This window comes from Acomys russatus, chromosome 4 (assembly GCF_903995435.1).
Source record: "Acomys russatus chromosome 4, mAcoRus1.1, whole genome shotgun sequence".
NCBI lineage: Eukaryota > Metazoa > Chordata > Mammalia > Rodentia > Muridae > Acomys > Acomys russatus.
In genome coordinates this window covers 62695122-62718574 of record NC_067140.1, presented here as the reverse complement: position 1 = coordinate 62718574, position 23453 = coordinate 62695122, and the positions used below count along the sequence as shown (strand labels likewise).

General features: G+C 41.4%; 1 protein-coding gene across 7 annotated transcripts in view; it reads left to right on the top strand.

The window, feature by feature from the left end:
• The window catches only part of Gabpb1 (GA binding protein transcription factor subunit beta 1), a 52106-nt gene extending 30252 nt beyond the window's left edge, over nucleotides 1-21854 (top strand). For 5 of the 7 annotated variants that reach the window (XM_051144557.1, XM_051144554.1, XM_051144551.1 and 2 more), the window contains exons 7-9: nucleotides 2987-3172; nucleotides 10922-11037; nucleotides 20656-21854. In XM_051144557.1, the coding sequence (XP_051000514.1) occupies nucleotides 2987-3172; nucleotides 10922-11037; nucleotides 20656-20817 (464 nt within the window). In that variant the 3' untranslated portion in view covers nucleotides 20818-21854. The remainder of the gene's footprint in view (nucleotides 1-2986; nucleotides 3173-10921; nucleotides 11038-20655) is intronic. The other 2 variants (XM_051144552.1, XM_051144558.1) reach the window with 2 other exon arrangements.
• The last annotated feature ends 1599 nt before the right edge of the window (nucleotides 21855-23453 follow it).

Below are 23453 nucleotides of genomic sequence, written 5' to 3'. Positions count from 1 at the left end.
GGTTTTCATGGGCTGAGTCCTTTGGTAAGAGCACGTGCTCTGCAAACATGAAGACCTGAGCTTGAAGCTTCTGCACACGGATGAAAAGCCAGGTGTGGCTGCACATACCTGTAATCCCAGCATTGGGAGGGCAGAGGTAGGTAGATCCCAAGAGCTGACTTACAAGCTAACTTCACCAGAAAATGTGAACTTCAGTTCAGTCAGAGACCCTCTGTTAAGCCAATAAGGTGGACAGCTATCGAGGAAGACACCTGACAACCTGCCCTGGTCTCTTTCCTGGTTTCAGACATGGGTATGCATACCTACACACGCAAACATCCCACACATACCATCCCCGATAGCGTTTCATAAGTTTTTATTTTGTAGCTCTAGCCTGTAGTTCTACAACTTTTCTTTGCTTAGTGGTACTCTTCTCTGTGGCCCAATTATATAATACTTGATTAAAAGAAATATATGATTTCCCTTTTTGTATTTGCTAGATGTATATGAAAGTGTCTAGTGGTGATTGAAAATTCTCTTTCTCGTGCTGGGGATGGTGGCACACGCCTTTAATCCCAGCACTTGAGAGGCAAAGGCAGACAGATCTCTGTGAGTTTGAGGCCAGCCTGGCCTACAAAGAGAGCTCCAGGACAGCCAGGGCTACACAGAGAAACTCTGTCTTGAGAAGCCAAAAAGAAAAAAAAACGTATACATTATGGTTTTGGTCTGTTCCAAAATATGGTAATGAGGGGTATTTAGTCTCAGGGAATTCGCTATTGGTTCATGTGAGTCTTGGTTTTGCCTTTCTTTGTTCTTAATTTCAGGTTAGATTATAGGATTCTACCTTCAAAATGCTACATTTTTATGTAATGTAGTTTCTGTTTCTTGTAACTATTTATACATAAAAGTCTCAAGAAACTCTTACTGACCCTATTTAAGCTTATGGCATGGTGATTCAACCTCAAAGGCACTGCCATTGCCTGGCTCTCCTTATTACAGCTCGACTTTTATATTAGATCAATGAATATTTATGATGTTACAGTTACTTTTTATTAAGCCAATTTGTACACACATGCACACACTTTATATCTACAATCTTCTAAAGTTTTAAAGTTGCTTTTTTCTTACATATTTCAACATTTGGCTATTAGATTGTTCTGTAGGCTTGGGATGTGTACTTTGTCTTCTATAATTGTTTTCCTTTTAATTTTTTCATAAATACTTTACCATCTCACAACTTAAAAGAGTTTTTTAGATGAAAGGTAGGAACTATTATTTTAATGGCAGTCACTGCTAACAGTTAAGATGAAAGTTCTTGAGTTGAGCCTTGACTGTTTGTGATCTCAGAAGTTTCTTACATTTGCTGAAGCTTTTAAGTAGTAGTACTTGTAGTTAGTATTCAACCAATAAGCATTTCTTTTTCATATGGATATTTAAAAAAAATCAAAGCAATAGTTAGTGCATTGAAAGCTTTAATAGTTATTCTATTGAATATATTGCTATTTGTGCTCTCTATTCTATTTTGTGACTATTTTTCTGAAATTGTCTTATGTGCTCAGTAACAAAGATAATTATTGCTTAAGGCAAACAAAATAATGAGAAAACTCAAAGGTTTGCCTGCATTTTAGGTATTCTGGGTTTGTTTTGTGATCCTTTGACTAAACAACACTGTTAGAAGCTTGCTGCCTTTTGTCAGATAGCCTTGAGAACCAGCTGTTGACAGATACATCTCTAAGGTGATGCTGGTAGCCTTTGATGTGGTACTTCAGGAACATTTCAATATCCTGATCGCTAAAACATTTCACCAGCATGTTTGGCATCTCTAGCAATGTTTGCTTGAGTCAGCTATTACAGTAATGAATTCCTAGTCCTTCCTCTTCTGTGTTAATTAGTTATCACTCTTTTGTCAAAATATTTCCCTAAATTTCATTCCTTTTAAATGTTGGTGCAGAGTTTTGAAAAGCTCACTCTAGTATAATCATTGTTCAGTTCATAAGTGGGAGGCAGATAGTGCCCGTGGTTTCTGTTGCTTACAGCTGTTTTTGGTACTTTCATCCGTACTTTACACAGTCATTTCAGTGACTTGGTTGTAATTCATTGTATGATGACTAAAGTTTAATTACTGCCAGTGAGTATTTGGTTATTTCTAGTTTTACTTTTAGTAGCCACAATAAAGCTGTTAGGAATGTTCATGAGGAACTTTTTCCCCCTCTGAGACAGGGTTTCTCTGTATAGCCCTGACTGTCCTGGACTCACTTTGTAGACCAGGCTGGCCTCAAACTCAAGAGATCTGTCTGCCTCTGCCTCCCTGGGTGCTGGGATTACAGGCGTGCATCACTGTGCCTGGCGAATGAGCATGTCTTTATGCACACATTTTTTGGGAGATGTAGGATGGCCTGTGGGAAAGGATTTTTGGCAATATTAACTTGTGTGGGTTTTTTTTGTTTAGTTTTTTTAACTTAGGCAGGGCCAAAGGCAAGTTTTTAACCATCAGAACCCTTTGTGCACCTCTTAGAAATTATTTGAAAGCATATTTGGGGGCTTGCTTTATGCAAAAGTTGAATTACACTTTGCTGTATAGTACCAACTCTAGTTGCTGCTTACGAAAGTGGCCTTGCTCATTCAATCCAAAAGGGACTCCCGTTTGTTCTATGTATCCTGATGCATAAATGTGTCTAGAATATAATCAGAGTTTTCATTTGAATTGTGTAATTTTATTAAGTAGATATAAGCTTTGATATTACCTTCCAAGATCTTATATTGTACTTCATGTAAAGAAGACACAGAGAAATGAAGAAGAAAGGTTATTAAAATACAGCCAAAAAGATGGCTGGAACTCATATATAAATTGTGAGACTTGAAGTCAGCTAATTACATAGATGTCTACATCACCATTGGTGATGACATTTAAAAACCATGTAAAACTTGTCCTGTCTGAAAGACACAGACAAAGCAGAAATGAATTTCTATTCATATTCAATGATCTTTACTTTTTTTCCCCCTCTAGTAGTGGCCACAGAGGAAGTGGTTACCGCAGAATCTGTGGATGGTGCAATTCAGCAAGTAGTTAGCTCAGGGGGTCAGCAAGTCATCACGATAGTTACAGATGGAATCCAGCTGGGAAACTTGCACTCCATTCCAACCAGTGGAATGGGTCAGCCCATCATTGTGACCATGCCCGATGGACAGCAAGGTTAGTACTAGATGTCTGCATGAAGTCTGTTTGTATTCAGTATTCAGGACACTGTATTTTAAAAGCACTTATTTATGCACTGGATTTTACTTGTATAGTCTTTTACAATGGATATAATTCCCTGATTTTATTTACTTAAGTTAGTATCAAAATTAGCTTATTTTGAGCATGGGTGGAATTAACCTCAGACTATTCTGTTTGGAAAATGAACTTTAAATATTGCCACAAACAATACACCAATAATTTAGAGTCAGTATTGGACAATTTTTAGACCATTTTGTGCAATTGAGATATCATGAGAACTTCAAAAATACCATGACTTAAAACTTATTAAAAGTATCACTGGTGGGTATAGAGCTTGAGAAGTGTGGACAACTGGGAGGCAGAGCTCTGGAAGTTTGGAGACAGAAATGCAAAAGGATGCTTCTACTGTCACGATTGCAGGGTAGTCTGTAAGAGCGGAAGCCTGCACTGAACACACGTCCACGCCACAGCATGTTGAGTGGAACTGGAGAGGATGGTGCTCGCTGTGCTCATGTGAGCTATATTGTTTTCCAGTGGTACTGACAGTCAACCGTAGTCCTAGAAACAGCCTAAAAGATGGAAGGAACTCTTGTTTTAAAAAGTGTTTGGGTGCACAAATGAGCATCTTAGCCTAAGATGCTAACATAGTGAAGCAACCAAAATATGGTTATTATCAGGGAATCAAGCCAGCTGGTGGGTAATCAGGAAACTTGTTTTTGGTTAGTGAATTTCCAAAAAACAGGAAGGAAATGCTGATCATACTCTTAGTTGAGTTTGGGAAAGAAAGAACATTAAAAATGAGCCTAAGGACACTAGACAGGTAGGCATTTGCAAATGTGGACAACACCAATCTGTCGACAACCAGGGTGACTGCACCACACTGTACAGCTATGGAAGCCATTACCTAGTGCCTCCTGCCCGTCAGCACGGAACCCCAGAAGGAATGCTTCAAACAAAGCTGGAGGCATTTCCTTAAGAGCACTAAGCACACAGAACACTTGCTGTGTGGAGGATTCGTATGAGCAGGAGCAGAGTTTGTTAGCAGAGCCCTCCTTTTCCTCCTCTCCACTCTTCCTCCCACTGCAGCCTGCAAATGTGAGGGTCTCAGCACCACTCGTACCCCCTGGGCTCCAGAAAATACTCCTACAATCTGTCCCTTGACCAATAATGGACAAGTCTGTGACCGTGGTCCTAAGAGTACTTCTGGATTCAGGAATAGACTGGCCATACAAAGCACTTCTACTTGTTGCCTCTTGACAGCTCCAGGATCAACTGTTTCTACAGTGTAAACAAACTCAGTGGAGGGAGGTACATGAAGGATATGGGCATGTGTGACAGCACAATTCTCTACAGACTACAGGAGAGCAGAGGTGACACATGGCATCCTGTTCCTGTGTGCATGCATACTGTCTACACACACACACACACACACACACACACACACACACACACACACACACACACACACACACACACCATGCTTCTGAAGGGGATTCCTGCCTTGCTGACTCTAGGAAAACTTCTAGAGAGTTTTTCTGCCTTCTATTCTAGAACAGGCTGACTGACAGTCTGCCATTGCATTTGAATCCTAGGGATGTACCTGTAACACATGCCTGTGTTAGCTTCTTATGAGTCTTATGGGGTCTTGGTATAGTGTGCTCACCTGAGCATCAATGGACTGGGGGGTGGGGTGAACACTAGAAGGTTTGAATTGGGCGCTGTGAACCAGAATGATTAAGTCATGAGAAAGGCAGAACTCAGAAGTGTTACAGCACTTTCACTGGCTCCCACAGATAGTTTCAAGGCAATGTGTTAGCACTATAAACTGCTACCAGAAGGAGAGTAAGGGACATGTGGGCACCAGCTATATAGTATGGTAGATGAGTAGATACCACTTGGAAGTGAAGTGTTCAGGAACCAGGGACAATCTAGTTTTAAGTGTGGCAAACTTATCACTTGCCACTGGCTTCTGTGTGAAGTTCCTCCACCAAATTAGTTGACTTGCCAATGAATGTCAGAAAAAAAAATCAAGTTATATTTCCTGTAATTAACAAGAAGATTCCAAAGCCGTGGAACCACTTTTCTGTTTGCCTGCAAACTATGCCAGCATAGTGTGCTTGCACTGTGGTCACACTGTATGGGCAAGAGAATCACATGCCTGGGCACAAGCTACTTCCTGAGATGTCCTTAGTTCCTCAGCCACATGCTGAAGACCAGCAGCGTAGGGCTTACGCTGCACTTTTGGAGCTTTCTCCCTCAGGGGACACCCTGCCCCCCAACTGAAGAATTTTATGGCTTTTACCCCATTGCAGAAACAACAACAACCCACAGTCCTCGTAGCTGAAATGGTTGCCCTTGCCTTTCAGTTCATACTCTTTGTAGGCTTCAGTGGGCTGCTTGACTTGTTGATTTCTACTTCTGGCACAGCTGATCCAGGTCTGAGATATGTATGGCAGTGTGGAGCCAATAATTATGAAGGAATGACTGGTGTGGTCTGTTTAGTGTGTGGAATATGGATAAGGAGCCAGGCCTGGTGGTACCTGACCCTTACTCACTGGGTCACTTTTATATCATGGTCTTCCCTTATTGCATGCACCATCATCAGATTAAGTGCTTTGAGAGGTGCCAGAGATTGACTGAGACTACAGCAGTGACAGCATTCAGAGGCCTAGGCATGTCCGTCAGTATCCAGATTGTCATCATGGTCACTGACCCTCTGAACAGAGGGGAGATGAAGAATGAGGGCAGCGCTCAAAAATGGAGCAAGTGCCTAAGTTACAGGAAGCACCCAACTGAACAAGCCCATCACAAGCCAGGTAGTACAGGACTTCCTGAATACTGTGTGGAAGCCATGCCAGCAGGTCCACTAGGCATCAGAAGTACAAGGGAGGCCAGTCGGCCTGCAGGAGATGGAGCTGTCACAGCCCCTGATCCAAGCCGTGTCATCCAAGCAGAACACATTCCATAGGCCTGAACCTAAGTAAGAAATGAGAGCAATTAGCAGATGTTAGTTGGACAAACTGGTGACCAGTAGTCCACCATGCAATCTGTCTTACACACTGAGACCCTTTCGTCTAGTGGGCTGGGAGGTGAGTACCTATGTGTCTGTGTTGAGCTAGATTGTCTCCATGATCCGTACCATTACTAGGAAAGTTGAGATTCTCTTTGGAGATATCAGTACTTTGCTGAAGGAAACCATGACAATATGTCTGTTCACCTCCTTTCATGAGCCAAGGCAAGGCTTTGCCATACTTTTGGACCCTTCCTACAAAGCCTATTTACAGAGGAGGAAGAGGCTGAGCAGTACCTACAAAACTTTCTCCAGAAACTCAAAATACAGAATTTACTTCACAGGACATGGTTGCCTCTAATGGCTGTGCAGGGTTTCCATGGAAAGACTGACAAAAGGAAGTGCCTGTTGTCATGGATGACAAGGTGAAGACACGCTAGTGTGTGCCAGGAAAGAGGTGCTGAAGCACACCTGTCTGCTCCCCTGCGGGACTGGTAGCAACAAGCAAGCTGTTGACCTTGGCATCAGATGTTGGGCTGTGCCTGAAGTGAAGCACCCTACCTTTGGAAAGTTGGTGTGCATGCAAGGACGGTGGCTTTGGCTCCCCAGGCTTGCTTTAAACATTTTTAAAATTTATCATTTTGAAAGTACATCTTCCACTGATCTGTTTTCAGTAGTGAACTCATGACTGAGCTGTCAGATTGGAAGGTGTACTTTGAAGCACTGGGTGTGCCTTCCCCTCCCTCAGGCAGTGTCAGTGCTCTTTCTATAAAGCCCACCGGAAGCCAGTCTAAGCAACTATGAGGTGAAAGGGCGAGGTTTGACTAATATCTATAAACTATCTTAACATAGAGAATAGGAATTATTTTTTACTAGATTAGAGAGAAGATATGAACAGTTTTATGGCTGTAGGCTTTTATTCAACTGTATAAGAACCACAAAGCAAATCCTGCTAATGTTACTTTAAGTGAAACAAAATGGCCTGTGGCTATCAGGCAAAATCTGTAAATAAAAGGTGAGGACCAGGCTGCATAGAGTGTACAGGTTTTGATCGCAGGCTCTAAAGTATGTCAATGAGTAGGGTGTTCTGAAGCTGAAAGTTGATGACAACAGAGATGAAGAATTGGAAAATGAAACTGAACTTAGATATTCATGAAGTGCTAATTATGTGCTTGATTGGTCACAATTCATTTCCCATTTTAGGTTTTACGTGGTCAGTTAATTCAACGACAGCACACTATTGTATGCTCTTCAAAATAGAATTAGGTTTATGCATCCATGTTGATGTATCACCCAGAGGCAGGCTTGCAGCAGCGGGCTGGTCAGGTTCCGTGCCTCTGACTTAGCCTTTCTAGAGTGGTCCATGCACCACCATTGCTTCCCCCCATGGATCAAATTACAGTTAGCATATTTTTAAAAGAGATGGATTAAAGTTCTTGTCAGTTGTTTGTATGGATTTTTCTTGTTAAAACAGACCCTCATCTAGCTGAGTCTGCCCTAAAGCTTAGTATGTAGCTGAGGCTGGTCTTGAACTCCTGATCTTCCTGCATCTACATATCTGAGTTGAGTTTTATACTAGGACTTCCACACTCAGCTGCATTCCCCCGCCCCTGATGATAGGAAAGATTGAGCCAAAGACATCAGTGTGGAAAAACAATTGCCAGACTTTTTTTTTTTGCTTTAGCTTGTAAAAAATAGAATTCATTTTCTCACTTCAAATCAATAGGGTGGAGCTTTCATTCACCTGTAGCCTTGTAAGAAAGCTGATGCTTTGATAAGGTATGCTCAGTCTTAAGTTTCCAAGAACTATGCTTTAGTGTGTTTATAAATTCACAGCAAGCTTGACTTCTCAAATTATCCTTCTTGTTTAAAAACAAAGATAAAAAGCCCAAAAGTTGACTTGTGGATTATAGTAGGAATATTCAGAGCTTCCCTGTGGCACTTCCTTCCCTATTCCCCCACCCCTTTCCCTTTTGAGAATCTCAAAGATTTACAGGGTAGATCAAACGACAGCTACATTTTTTAGTGCAACATTTAAAGTGTCGTTAGGCCAGGTGTGGTGGCGCATGCCTTAATCCCAACACTCAGGCAGAGGCAGGCGTATCTCTGAGTTCAAAACTAACCTGATCTACAAAGCAAGTTCCAAGCCAGCCAGTATTACACAGTGAGACTCTGTGCCAAAAACGGGGCTGGGGGAGTCAACCTGATAGCATGCATCCGAGACCCTGTCACTGAGATAAGGGTTGGGGAACAGAGGCAGACAGAGAGATTCCTGAAGCTCATTGATCAACCAGCCTAGCTGTGTCACTAAGCTCCACAAGTTGTCCTCTGAGCCAGACACACACACACACACACACACATCTACGCCCCCATCACCTATTATTTTTTTGTTTGGTATATAGTTCTGACTGTCCTGGAACTCATTATGCAGCATGGACTGGTCTCAAACCCATAGAAATCCACCAGCCTCTACCTTCTGAGTGCTGGGATTAAAGGCATGGGCTTAAGTTTTAAGGTGGAGAATGAACAAAGAGAACAAGTGATGTCAGTCTCTTGTCTCCAAATGTTCAGTCATACTTAGGCACACACCCACACAAACATTTACGTGCATCACACACATAATACTATGATTATGTACATCTGTGCATACAAACTGTATTAAACAAAATTGTTTCTCAAACCAGACATTATATAGACTAGTTTTATTTATAGCAAATGTAAGGAAACTCATATTGTGGGTGGGAGCCTCAGTGTCAAGGAGCATTCAGTTCTTCCTGAGCAAATGTTAGTGTGCTAGGGTTGCTGTAACAGTGTCAAAAACTATAATGTAAGCAGGAGACATTAATTTCTCATCAAGTGTCAGCAGGCTCATCTGGCTTGTGGCTGATGTCTTCTAGCTGTGTCCTCTCTCCTCCTAGGACAGAAGTAGAAAGCGTGTGACTTCATTTAAGGGCCCTGCTTCCAAATATAACCATTCAAAAATGCTGAAGGTTAGGACTTTTACATACAAATTGGAGGATAAGAGGGACACAATTTAGTTCGTGACAAAGATCAGCATTTCTTTTTCTGTAACCAGCCAAATGGGTTCTAAAGTTCATGTTGATTGAGTAGAAAAAGAGGAAAACTCTGGAAAAAAAAATTAAAGCTGGGTATGGTGGCACACACCTTTAATCCCAGCACTCGGGAGGCAGGGGCAGCCAGCCTGGTCTATAAAACGAGTCTAGGACAGCTAAGGCTACACAGAGAAACCCTGCCTTGAAAAAACAAAAACAAACAAAAAAACAAAAAGAAAAAAAAAATTAAACTGTTAGAGCCTTTATAATTTAAAATATAAAATATGTACCGTATTATGTGCAGTGTAAAAGAATTTCTCCATTCTTATTACATACAATGTAATATGAATAAAATAAAATATTTGTTTTATGTGTATGAGTATATACCTGCATATCTATGTGTACTACATGCATGCAGTGCCCATGGAGCTCAGAAGGAGGTGTTTGATCTCTTAACAGTGGAGTTAAGACAGTTGTGAGCTGCCATGTGGTGCTGTTTGAACTCAGGACCTCTGGAAAAGCAGTCAGTGCTCTTAACCACTGAGCCATTTCTCCAGCCCCATTTTTAATGCTTTAAATTACCATATATTGTGCTAATTAATACTAGGTTCACTATTTTTAAGTTTGTTACCTTTGTTACTAACCAAATTTTTAATGTTTTGACAAAAATTTAAAAGTATTATTGACTTGTTGGGAGGAGAATGTGTGTGCCATGGCACAGTGGTGGAAGTCTGCACAGCTTGAGGGAGTCCATTCTTTCCCTCCACTGTGTGCATCCCATCCATTGAATCCAGGTGACCAGGCTTGGTGGCACTGCCCTTACCTGTGGAGCCACCTTGCTGGCCGTGTTTTGGTGATAATAAATAAGCATTTATTTATTTTTGAGGCAGGGTCTTGCTATATAGACCAAGCTGGCTTTCAATTCAGATCTGCCTGCCCCTACATCCTGAGTGCCCCATCGTATCCCACTTTGACAAAATGTTTTGATAGTCTTAGACAACAACTCTAATTTTCCTCCTGACTTAATAGCAGTAAGTGAATTTTTTTCTTCATGGCTGTCAAATATGTTCACTGTTGTGCAAAGCAAGGGCATGTAACCTCATATTTACATGAAAACATCAAAAATGTTAACAAAGCCCTCTAACCCACTAGGGAGGCAGTTGTGAACAGTGTTTACACTTGTACGCCTTCAGGAAGAGGATTAGCAGGCATTAGCAAGCTCTGCGGAGAAAGATACTCAAACGGAGTTGCCAAAGCGGATGCTCAGCGGTGTGCGTGTGTCTGAATGGATGGGCTTTGTGCACGCTTCTCGTGCATATTTGCTGTTTTTATATAAATTATTGTAAGAATAATACACAAGAAACTAATAAAAGTAGTTATGTTAGTAGGTACCTGAGACTCTTAAAATACGCATCTTTAATATTATTTTCGCCTTACAGTTGTATGGATGAGTATATTATGTGTAAGAGTGCCATGAGTAGCCACTTCAGAAAGTGGGCTTCAGTGAGAAAATGAAGGTGACCAATAGGGACACTGTCGTACAAGAGCAGGGTTTGGGAATGACTGAGGCTGCTTGCTGCAGGCAAGTGGCACCAACAGTGTTGAGATTTTATCTCTGAGTTGTCTGAGAGTGATGTAACGCGAACCTCTTTGTCATTTTAGTATTGACAGTCCCAGCAACAGACATTGCTGAAGAAACTGTCATCAGTGAAGAGCCACCAGCTAAGAGACAGTGTATGGAAATAATTGAGAACCGGGTGGAATCTGCAGAAATTGAAGTAAGGAGCCTTTTACCCGGTGTGTTTTGCTGCAGCCATCCAAAATAAATTCCGTTTCCTTTTATTATTATAATTATTGCTATTATTATCTGTCATTTATATTTATTACTGGCCATGTTTTGATAAAGAACGAAAGTGAATAGTGTCATCATTTTGTTTTTGGCCCCAAACATATGGCAAGCCCTCAATAAATAAATATTGAATGAATGAATGAGCAAAGAATTTATTTGTAACAAAGTTTGTTATCCTAGTAACACTTGGACTGCCTTTGGTTTTTTTGAACTCCATCTCTTATTTTTTGTTAAACTTCTACATGCCATTTTCACAAATCACTGAAAATTCTTTTCTTTCAAAAGTGCTACTCCCTAATTGCCCTGGAAACCCTCTCACAGAAAGACGCTGATTGCTCGACAGCTCATGCTTGTAAATGCAAAAGATACCTGCCTTGTTTAATATTGCGCCCTTTGAGGAAATTGAATTAATTTAGGCTATTCATAATGTCTAGCCATTTTCCTCTCCCAAACTCATTTGTTGGTTTTCTAACATGACGATAAATAAAATTTCTTGTACTGAAGTTATAATGTCTCACATAAAACATGATTCTTAAATAACTTTGAAGAGCAAGTACAGTAGACACAGCTTTGTATTCTAACTGTGCAAGCTCTTGACCTATCTTTGAGTCTGGGTTTTATTTTCTCCCAAATTGGAATTTAGATGATTATCACCTCAATTTTGGGTTTTCATGGGGATGGATAAAGTCAGCATCCTCATCTTTACCTTTGTTGTATCTGATTGATAACTGTGATGATTATCAAGATGTTCTTGTCAAAGTCTCTGATTCACAGAAAGGGGCTTTGTTTTTGTTTGTTAAATGAATGGCAACATAGTTCTTACTAAAGACAGGTAGACATAGTCTCATACTTATTTAAACAGCAGACAGGTGCATCTTGTGGGCTTAATCACAAGCATTAAGCTAAACAGTCTAGTTAACTAGACCTCATAAGTAAATCCTGTCTTAACAATGCACAAAAAACAGGGCTGGAGAGATGTCTTAGAGGTTAACAGCACTGACTGTTCTTCCAGAGGACCTGAATTCAAGTCCCAGCCACCTGCATGGCAGCTCATAGCTGTCTGTAACTCCAAGATCTGACACCCTCATACAGATGTACTACATGCAGGCAAAACACCATTGCACATGAAAAAAAAAAAAGAATGCACAAAAACAATCATGACTAATAGTTTAGCCAGGATGTCTAGTAAAATTTTAAGTTTTAACTATTGAGTGTGATGTTTTATTTCTAAAAATTTAAGGTGACACCTATAGGACAAGGTTAAAGTTCTGACTTACAAGCTAACAATTTTTACTTCACTAAACAGTATCTTATTTATATCCTCACTTAGTACTCTTTGTGTGTGTGTGTGTGTGTGTGTGTGTGTGTGTGTGTGTGTGTGTGTGTGTGTGTGTATGCATATGCCTGTGGAGGCCAGAGGTTGATGTTGGGTGTCTCAGTCATTCTCTACCTTGTTTTTACTTTTTCTTTTTTAAAATTAATTTATTTTATATGCATGAGTGTTTTGTTTGCATGTATGTATGTGTACCTTATGTATTGCTGGTGCCTCCCGAAGCCAGGGTCATTGGATACCCTGAAACTCTAGTTAAACTTGGTTGTGAGGTGCCACATGAGTGCTGGGAACTGAATCCACATCTTCTGTAGGAGCAGCAAGTGCACTTTAACTGCTGAGCCATCTCCCCAGCCTTCCACCTTGTTTTTTGAAACAGTCTCTCACTGAACCTGGGGTTTACCAGTTCAGCTAGACTGGGCGTGGCTTGAGGGACCAGCGAGTCTCAGGGGCCTTCTGTGTCTGCCTTCTCAGCACTTGTGATTATAAGTGTGCACCATGCCCAGCCTTACACATGGGTCCTGGGGACCCAAACACAGGTTCTCATGGCTGCACAGCAAATACTTTACTGACTGAGCCATACTCTTTATGTACTCTTTATTTTCATTTTCTGTTTGTCAGATGGTCTCTTTGGAGCATAGGAAGTTACAAAAAGAAACAAAAACAAAACAAAACAAAAGTATATATATATATATTTACTTTGATATATATATAAAACTTTGTTTTCATTATATAATAAAACATTTAAAATTATTTGGATATCATTATATGTAAGTCTATTAAACAATTTAATTTTTAAATAATAATGATTGTAGTCTAACCCTTTATTAATGACTAGCAGGCCTATTTCCCACAAAGTCCAGCCTAGTCCCTTTTTTAGTCTTCCAGAGATGAGGGAGAGTAATTCCAAGTACACAAGAGAGTCACAATTAAGGTGCATTAATTAAGTAGAGCCAAGAAGAAAGAAGCGTTAGGGAGATTAAGTTTAGCTTGATATACAGGACCATGGAGTTTTATTGTTTTTTGTTTTTCAATATAACTTTCTGGTAATGGAAATGTTACTGCATCCCTGGCTGCGTTGCTGCTTAGGGTTTTACACATAGAATAAAGAGCACTTGGAGGCAGCTGGAGTCCCCGTATGAGGATGTGTGACGTCTAGTGTTTACATCAGGCTAAGTCACTGTTTTCTCAGAACACACGGAGCCATTCTCTGCATGTACACCCTTAGGTGACAGAATTGCCCCAGGGGCAAGCTTTTATGCGGTTGGCTTTGATATCTCGGCCAAATTTTAACCCCAAGTTTTTGTGAAACTGATCCTCAGGTGGGGAGGTTTTGACCCTAAGGGACATTTCACAATGTCTAGAAACATTTTTGATTGTCACAACTGTAAATAGAGGCTAGATGGACATCTGGTGATGCCCAGGGCAGCATTAAGAATTTATGTCATTCAAACACATTAATAACACTTAGACTAAGAAAAAAAATATAAAGAAATAGAAAAGTTAACTCATGTACAGTTTTCACGGGGCTTTTTCTGTCTCTGTACCCACAGTTGCCAGAGTATGGAAAAGGAACTTTCATTTGCCTGATTTACTTGTTCTCTCAGAGGCTTACTGCTTCCGCCTGCCAAGCTAAGCCTAGTCCTGGAAGCTTCTAGTCTCTGTACAATCTTACCTAGGCCTAGAATGTTTTCAGCCTCTGAGACTTACTGCTGAATAAGCTCACCCCTTTCTCCTGTGTGCATTGTGATGGTGAGGAAAAGGAAACAGCTTTATTTACTTTTGTTGGGGCAGATGCAAGTAAGAAGGCAGCCACACTGCATTAGTGCACACAGCTTTGCTTCTGTTTCTTGGTGGCTCTCCATAGAAGATACTGTGAAGAAGTCTGTCCTTTAAAGATGTCCCCAAAACAAGCAACATTGAGCTATTTCAAGTGAAATGAATGCATGTATGTAGGAGGGAAACTGAGTGCTGAGCACGTTAGGAGGCAGGTGTCTCTGCTGCTCACAGATGATAACTGCTTATAATTTGTAGTTATATGAGTTCTGGTTAGAGATGACTTTATTAGTCAATTTTGGTTTTTGTTTTGAGTAGATTTTGTGTGTGTGTCGGGGCGGAAGTGGGGTTTGTTTGCCCAGGATCAAGCTGCATGCATGCTAAGCAAGTGCTAGATCTACTACTGAGCTATCCTTGTCCATGCCTTTGCCTTGATATTCTTCCTCCTCCTCTTCCTCCTCTTCTTCTTTCTCTGTCTCTGTCTCTGTCTCTGTCTCTCTCCCTCCCTTCTTCCCTCCCTTTCTCCCCCACCTCTTTCTCTCCCTCCCTCCTACTCTTCTTTCTCTCTCTCCATCGTGACAGGGCCTCACTATGTAGCTCTGGCTGGCCCAGACCTCTTTTGGTAGATTAGGCTAGCTTCAAACAGCTATGCCTGCTTCTGCTTTTAAAGTGTTGGGATCAAAATTATATGCCACTGTGCCCAGCAAGGTTGTTTATTTTGTAAATGACATATGTGTGTCCTTTAGCTAGGTATGAGTTAAGGGTCCTTAATGTTAGCGTTCTTATAAAAATTGATCTGTAAAATTAAATAAATAAATAAATAAATTGATCTGTAGCCAGGTGGTGGTTGCGCACGCCTTTAATCCCAGCACTTGGGAGGCCGAGGCAGGTGGATCGCTGTGCGTTTAAGGCCAGCCTGGTCTACAAAGCGCATCCAGGACAGCCAAGGCTACACAGAGAAACCCTGTCTTGAAAAACCAAAAACAACAACAACAACAACAACAAATTTGTAAATTTTTGAACAGTGTCTTACTTGAAACTTTTATTTAAAATGATTTTTGTTTATTTTGCTTAATTTTGTTTTCTTGGTTTGTTTTGTTTTAGGTAGCATTCCGCTGTGTAGGCCTATCTGGTCTGGGAGTAACCTCGTAGCCCAGGCTGGCCTTGAACTCACATCACATCTCCACCTCAGCCTCCAGAATGCTGCAGTCACACTGTTTCCAGTCATGCTTGGGTTGTCTTGCTTCTGCCAGGAATTAAACATGTTCCCTCTCTCTTCTCAGGAAGTTCTTCCTCTGGGGCTGGGGAAGGACAAGACCTTTATGGAAAAGGCCTGGTAGGGGCCACTTTGGCTTTATAAGCCATATGGCTCCTGTAGCTGTCTAAGTGTGTTGTGATGGAGACTGCAGCCACAGGCAGTTTGAAACAAGTGGATGCAGCCTGTGTTTGTAGAAATCAGATCATTATATCACATCTGGGCAATTAACTTTAGGCACAAGTAAATAGCTCAGGTACTTTGCCTGGTTTTTCTCTTTAACAAACATGTATCTTGGTACTTGAGGCTGAAGAGATAGCTAGCTGCTCTTCCAGAGGGTCTCAGTTCACTTTCCAGCAGCTCACAACTGCCTGTCACTCTAGTTCTAGGGGGTCTGGCAGTCTCTTGTAGTCTTCACAGGCACCTGCACTGCGCGTGCGTGCACGCGTCTCTCTCTCTCACGCACACACACACACACACATCTCTCTACACAGATGCATAAGCACCACATAGTTTAAAATAAAACATTAAAAAGTGTTTGAATGTGTGTGTGTGAGAGTGTGTGTTGTGTGCTGTGTGTTGGGCTAGCAAGGTGGCTCAGCAAGTTAATGATTGCCATGTAAGCCTGGTGACCTAGGTTTGGTCCTTGGAACACATATGAAGGTAAAAGGGAAGACAACTTCATACATGGCATACATACCCATACACACACATAATAATAATAAGGTAATAATAAGTGAAAATTTAAATATATACCTAATCATTAAGAGGATAGGTCTGACCTCAACTGTAGGTTTGAATTTTCTGATATCTGAGTGGCTGACCTTGTTTGACGTTTCAAGGAGGATTCTCCATCATCAAGACAGAGACCAGATAGCATCAGCACTTGATTGCTGTGAACATTAAATGAAAGAAAAGCTTGGCGTGGGGATGCGCCCTCTTGTGAGTTTGAGACATAATGAATTCTAAGCCAGCCAGGGCTACATAGTGAGACTGTCTCAAAGAAAAGAAATGGGACCAAATGCAGGATGGGTACAATAGTGAGCATGTAGTAAATTCTTAGTGATATTTACTAGCAAGATTACTTAAAGTATATGTTGAGGTAGAAGGTAGACTATTGTAATTGTGTCTTTCAGTTTATAATAGCTAGAATGATATAAATTTGAGTATTAGAAAATTATGTATTAAAATGGTCAAATTGTCCCTACCATTGCTTTGAAGACAGGACTAGAAAATCATCTTTGAAAATAAAGGGAGCCCAAATCACCCCTTGCCCTGTGGTTCTGTTGCCTAATAATTCAGTATATTATAATTCCGTATAATAATTTGTATATCTTGTTGCCATCAATCTTGATTGTTACTAGTTTTCTTAGAAATATGTTAACCTCTTCTCTTCCTCCAGTGCTGGGACTTGTACCCCAAGCTTTCTTCATACTGAGCAGCTGCAAGCCGCCCCTAGAGCAGCGCCTCAGCAGCACATCACACATAACTGATACTGCTACATAAAAGTAGCAGAATTGGAGGCTGCAGAGATGGTTCAGCAGTTAAAGTGCACTGGCTCCTTTTCCAGAGGACTTGAGTTCAATTCCCAGTACCCACATGGAAGCTTACAACAGTCTATAACACCAGTTCTAGGGGATCTGGCACCCTTTTCTGGCCTCCTTGGGCACTGCACACTAATGTTACAGACACACATGCAGGCAAAACACCCATATACATACAATAATAATAAAATATGGAAATTGGGCCAATAAGATGGCTCAACAGGTAGAGGCACTCACTGTGAGTGCTTGGCATCTTAGATTTGACCCCCTGCGCCCGGATAAGCGTGGAAAGAAAAACCTGACCCTAGAACATTGTCCTCTGACCACATATGTGCCATATCACATTAGCACACACTCACACAATAAATATTAAAAAAAAATCAGTGTGGCTTTACTACAAAATATTAAGTCCATAGGATTAATATTTATATTTAAATAAAAATGTCAGCTGTCAGCCTATTGTATTTTTTGTTTGTTCTTTTCAAGACAGGGTTTTCTGTATAGCCCGGGCTGTCCTAGACTGGCTTTGTAGATCAGGCTAGTCTTGAACTCAGAGATCTGCCTGCCTGTCTCCCTAGTGCTGGGATTAAAGGCATGTGTGCCTCCATGCTCTGTTTAGCCTGTGTGCTGTTAATGTGTGGGAATGCTTTTTTTGAGACAGGATTTCTCTGTGTAGCCTTGGCTGTCCTGGACTCGCTTTGTAGACGAGGCTGGGCTCAAACTCACAGAGATCCGCCTGCCGCTGCCTCCCAAGTGCTGGGATTAAAGGTGTGTGCCACCACACCTGGCTAGATTTATTTATTATTTATATAGTATTCTGCCTACATGTGTGGCAGAAGAGGGAATCAGATCACATTATACATGTTTGTGAGCCACCATGTGGTTGCTGGGAATTTAACTCAGGACCTTTAGAAGAACAGACAGTGCTCTTAACCTCTGAGCCATCTCTCCAGCCCCTGTGAAATGGTTTTTAAATAAAATGTCTTCCATGAAGTGTATCCAGTAACTGTGACATCAGAAACAAAGGTCTCTGAGTAAAATATGTAACATTTCCCACTTTTCACAGTTTCATTTGCTTTGAAAGGTGAGGTGGTCAAAAAGTTCTCTTTCTATATTTTTGTGTTTCTGAGAAGCAAAAGTACAATAGAAGAAGTCTTTTGCTTTTGTTTTTTAGAGGCAGGGTTTCACTGTGTAGCCTTGGCTGTCCTAGACTCGATTTGTAGACCAGGCGGGCCTCGAACTCACAGCGATCCACCTGCCTCTGCTTCCCAAGTGCTGGGATTACAGGCGTGCACCACCACGCCTGGCTCAGAAGAAGTCTTTATATGTTAATCCCATACTCAACATACACAGCAAATACTGAGGATCTTTATAGTTTACAACGTTAGACAAAAAGATGGAGCTGAAATGAGTCTTTCGTTTGGCCTAGTAGGTGAAAGGGAGCTATATTTTTCTTAGTGCTCAGTGGTTGAATGTTTGAGGCCCTGTGTTTGATCCCCCGTTGGGTGGTGTGTGTATGCACACGTGCATGTGTGTTTGGAATGAGATAAGGTAGATAGGAGTAAGCCATTTCACTCTGACACTGTCTCCATTTGCTTGTGTTTTCTGTAATAATAGCAAACCCCTTGCAAATGCCAGGTGTTAATGAATAACTAATACAAGATGACCCCATATAGTCAGTTTGTCCTAATATTTCCTATGCAGTTGGGGAAATTTCTATGTATATTTAAACATTGACTACAACCCCCCCCCCCAAAAAAAAAAAACCCCAAAAAGCCCTTCTTTCTTAATGCATGTAAACCTGGATTTATTTTCATTAGTTTTAGTTATGTGTATGTGTATATCCATAGTGCTGGTACCTGATGCAGTCAGAAGTATCACATAGGTCCCCATGAGCTGGGTGAAAGTATGGGGTGCTTCGTGAGTTCACATGTCGTCCTTGGACAAGGGCCTTGCTCATCGCTGCATCATTCAGTTTTAGTGTATGTGCTGCATGCCAAGTGAGCATGACATAGGTAAACGTTAAGGACACTTACATGTGTGGCTACACCCGCTCCTCCCACAAGTAAAGTCTTGCTCCTAGGCAAACACGGCCACGCCCCTACCCTTCACCTCTGCTCCTGACCATTGGCAAGCTCTAAGTCCTTCGTGGGTCACAGCCAGTTCTCTTGTTGATTGTTTCCCTGAGGCCTGACTCTTAGGTGTTTCCAACTTAAGTTTTTCTGGTTTCCATCTCTTCTAGCAGTAGGGAAGGGTGTATGTAAGTGACTCTGCTCCCCAGCAGGGATATAAAGTGTTAGAGTAGGGCCTGGGTATTGCGTAAACTGGAAAGAAAGCCAGTCCTTTATTGGACTTCTCAGTTACTTCCGTATCTGGGGACCCATAAGAATCTGGAAAAAAAAAATCTGAAACTATTAAATCTAACTTCATTCTCAATAAGTGGGATCATAGTGTGTGTGTGTGTGTGTGTGTGTGAGAGAGAGAGAGAGAGAGAGAGAGAGAGAGAGAGAGAGAGAGAGAGAGAGAGAAGGAGAGAGGAGAGGCAGAGACAGAGACACACATACATAGACACAGAGGCAGAGACAGAACGAGAGCTGTGTGCTCCTCTTGGTAGAAGTGCCTGAGCAGGAAAGCAGGAGGCGGTGGTTGTGTAGGAGACCCTCAGACTGTCCTACTCTAGGACATCTCTGACCTTCTGCTCCCCCTTTTCTGCAATTCATAGTTCTATTTTGGCCCTTACCTCACTAACGGGATTTTGTGATGAAATTACTTTGTTCCTAAGACAGGAAACCCTCCTGAGCCTGGGCTTATGTGGATTAGCTTTTCTCCATGTGCTTACTGGAGGTTGATACGAAAGGGTCCTTTGAAATGTTTGTTCCTTTTTCCTTGATAACCGAATAGAAGCAGAATAGAGAAGAGATAAGCATATTATTCTCACTGGACTGGGCTTGTGTGTATTGCCTCTCAATAACAGAGGATTTAAAACACTTGATATCTGTTTAGCAGCAGAAGGTTGTTAGAGTAGCCTTTTATGGGTTGCCCACCCTGTGGCTTGCTAGTCTAGACCAGCGCCCTTTGTGATGCAGTTCAGGTATTATGCTTGCTAGTGCGGAGGAGTGTGGGCCATTTTGGAATGAGTGACATTTGAATCCCATAAACGTAGTGTTCTTGGGAAGGCAGCCATCAATGCTGAGCATCACTTTTGTCATTCATAGCCTGGCACGGGAGAAAGCAGGTTGTAGAATTGCCTTCGCTCAGTCATGGTAGGTGGCCAGCTGTGTGATTGTTATTTGTAGGAACTCTGAGGAGAGACAGCGGTGTGTTCATAGTTGGCTTTTAAGTCTTCTATATCTTCCTTCAGTACATATAGAAAGAAGTACAGGGGCACATGTTGTGTTTATTCTTTCTAAATTAGAAATAGCTTTCTTGAAGTTAAAGAATAATCTCCCTCTCATAATACAGAGAACAAAAGTGGGGGTTTGTTTGTGAATTGGCTGGAAAGGTAAGTCTAGGAGGAGGGACCGAGAGGCCGCTGCTGTGGCTACTGCAGAGTGGCTTTTTTTTTTTTTTTTTGAAGGACACATAGTATGTTAATATTATTTTTGCAAAAATTGAAACCACGGCTTTTCTTTTCTAAATTAGGAGAGAGAAGCTCTTCAGAAACAGCTGGATGAAGCCAACCGGGAGGCCCAGAAATACCGCCAGCAGCTGCTTAAGAAGGAGCAGGAGGCGGAGGCCTACAGGCAGAAGCTGGAGGCCATGACACGCCTGCAGACCAGCAAGGAGGCTGTGCAGCCGCTGTGAGCACGAGTTTGCTTCTACCTATTGTCCAGAAAGAATACAGTCTTGAACTGTACACAGTAAGGACACAGCCACGGGAATACGGAATAATAGAAAGTGCTACAGATTGCTAATGGGACTTAAGCCATGAGCTCCGACTTCTTGTAATATAAAACTTTAGAACTTGTGAAATGTATTTAAAACTGAATTCTGTAAATAGTTTTTTGGTTGTTTCCTTTTTTACCGTTACAAATGAGTTGATAAAGATTGTTGAGGAGAGATCCCAAAACCACAGTAAGGCACTGTTACATAGAGGGGATTCTTTTTGATTTGGGTACAGACTTTAATTTCTCAGAAACGGAAGTTTTAAGGGTGGTCGTTGTTGATTAGACCAAATGTGTAATAATTATGGTGGACTGACGCTGGAAATAACTCTGCAAGGAGATTTCTCCCAGGAACTTTTGTACAGCTTTTAAGTTGTCTCAGGTTCTCTGAAAACATTTTTTAGGAAGCAGAAATTTTATATTTGTTCAACTTCAGCTACATGCAAGTAGATTTACATGTATATGAAGCAGATATTTTTAAAATTTTGTTTGTACATATTCTGCATGTTTATGGTTTTAAAATGCATCACTTGCTTAGGTGTGTTTCCCACAAAGACGATGAAAGTTAACAAGAAAAAGCAAAGGCACCACTGTTGTTCTGCCGGCCACTGGAAGTAAGTAAGCTAATAGCTGGTGTCACTGGCACCACAACAGTGTTCCCGGAAGGAGCAACCTGCAAGAGAACATGCAAACTCTATGCTCTTCTGAAAATCCCACTGTGGGGACGTGAGACTGTACTCTGTGCCTTCCATCATGGTTCCCACACAAGCACTTTGAGGCGCTGAGTCTTAAGATAATGTTTTTGGCAAACTCAGTGCATTTGGGTTTCTGAAATATTTCATGGACTTACTCCCCTCCCCCTAAGAAATTATTCTTATGGAAAATTGCTTTTGTATGTAGAACAGGACGTTTTTGTACTCAGTGATGCTATAGCTATGTCTAATGTCACTTTTGCTCCCCCCCCCCATGAAAGCTCCAGGCCTGTGCTACGACTCGCTCTCATCACAATACTGTCAATTCCGAAACGTATGGACGCTGGACAGACTATTCCATTCTTTTTTGTAAAATGTAACTTCAAACTCTTTTATTATTTTGTTGTTTTGTTTTATTGCTTTATGGAAATGTTTAACTCCCAAGCTCCTCTAGCTTACCTGTATAAAGAACCAATTACCGTCAAGACTGTACTCTGGCCTCTTTTTCTATTTTACAATTAAATACCTTTCCACATATGCCTGGTGCAGAGTCGTGTTTTGACTGCACATTCTTCACACATTAAGATGTGGGCGATGGAGCTCAGTAGTGGAACAGCTCTTGGTGCTCTTAGACTCTGGTTCAAATCCCGCTGCACATATTCTGCCATAGGAAAAGAATTAGACTGTTCATGCCTTACTCCCCAATGATTCCTTGAAAATGTGATGGGTCTCTCACCTGGGTCATCCTTATAGGAGTTAATGTAATGAAATGGTCTGCGGAGCCTCAGCCTGATTGCAGCTGCTTTTCTGGAAGCCTCTGTGGACAGTGATTCTCAACTTTGCTAATGCGCGACCCTTTAATACAGTTCCTCATGTTGTGGTGAGGAAATGTATTATTTTCATTGCTACCTCATAACTATAATTTTGCTACTTTCATGAATTGTAATGTAAATGTCTGGTATTCAGGACACCTGACATGTGGCCCCTGTGGAAGAGTCATTTGACCCACAAAGGGTTGCAATCCGTAGGTTGAGAACCTTTGCTTTACAACAAATACAAATAAATAAAAAAAAAAAAAAAAAAGGAAGTGAATTCCTTCCAGTTTTCCATTAAATTAGTTCACTTTGAAATGCAGCTTTGGGCTGGAGAGATGGCTCAGAGGTTAAGAGCAGTGTCTTCTCTTCCAGAGGTCCTGAGTTCAATTCCCAGCAACCACATAGTGGCTCGCAACCATCTATAATGAGATTTGGTAGCCTCCTTTGGCATGCAGGTGTATTTGCAGAGAGAACACTATACACACAATAAATAAATAAATCTTAAAAAAAAGAATACAGCTTCACTGTTAACCAGTTTGGTCTCTAACTCATGAACTCTGGCAACATTCCCATCACAGCTTCTGTAGTTCCGGGGCCTTAAGCACAACGCACATGCCACTGCACTCTGACAAACATGGTGAGAAGTCTCTCACCATGTTGACCTAGTTAGTCTTGAACTTTTGGATTCAACTGATCCTCCTCCAGGTAGCTGAGACCACAGCTATACCCCTCCACCACCTGTACACAAAGGTTAAATGATCTAACACTAGATTATAGGGCCAGGGTCATAGCTCAGTGCTTGAATGCTTACCTAATACACATGGGGCCCTGGGCTCAGTCTCCAGTGAGGCAAAAACAAAGCACAAAGTGCCAATTTAAAAAAAAAAAAAAAAAAAAAAACTGCAAGCGCTCAAGAGATGGCTCAGAGCTTAAGAGCAACCACCTATAATAAGAGCTGGTGCCCTCTTCTGGTGTGTAGGGGTACATACAGGCGAAACACTATACCTAATAAATCTTTTAAAACTAACCACAAGCTACGTTCTCAGCAC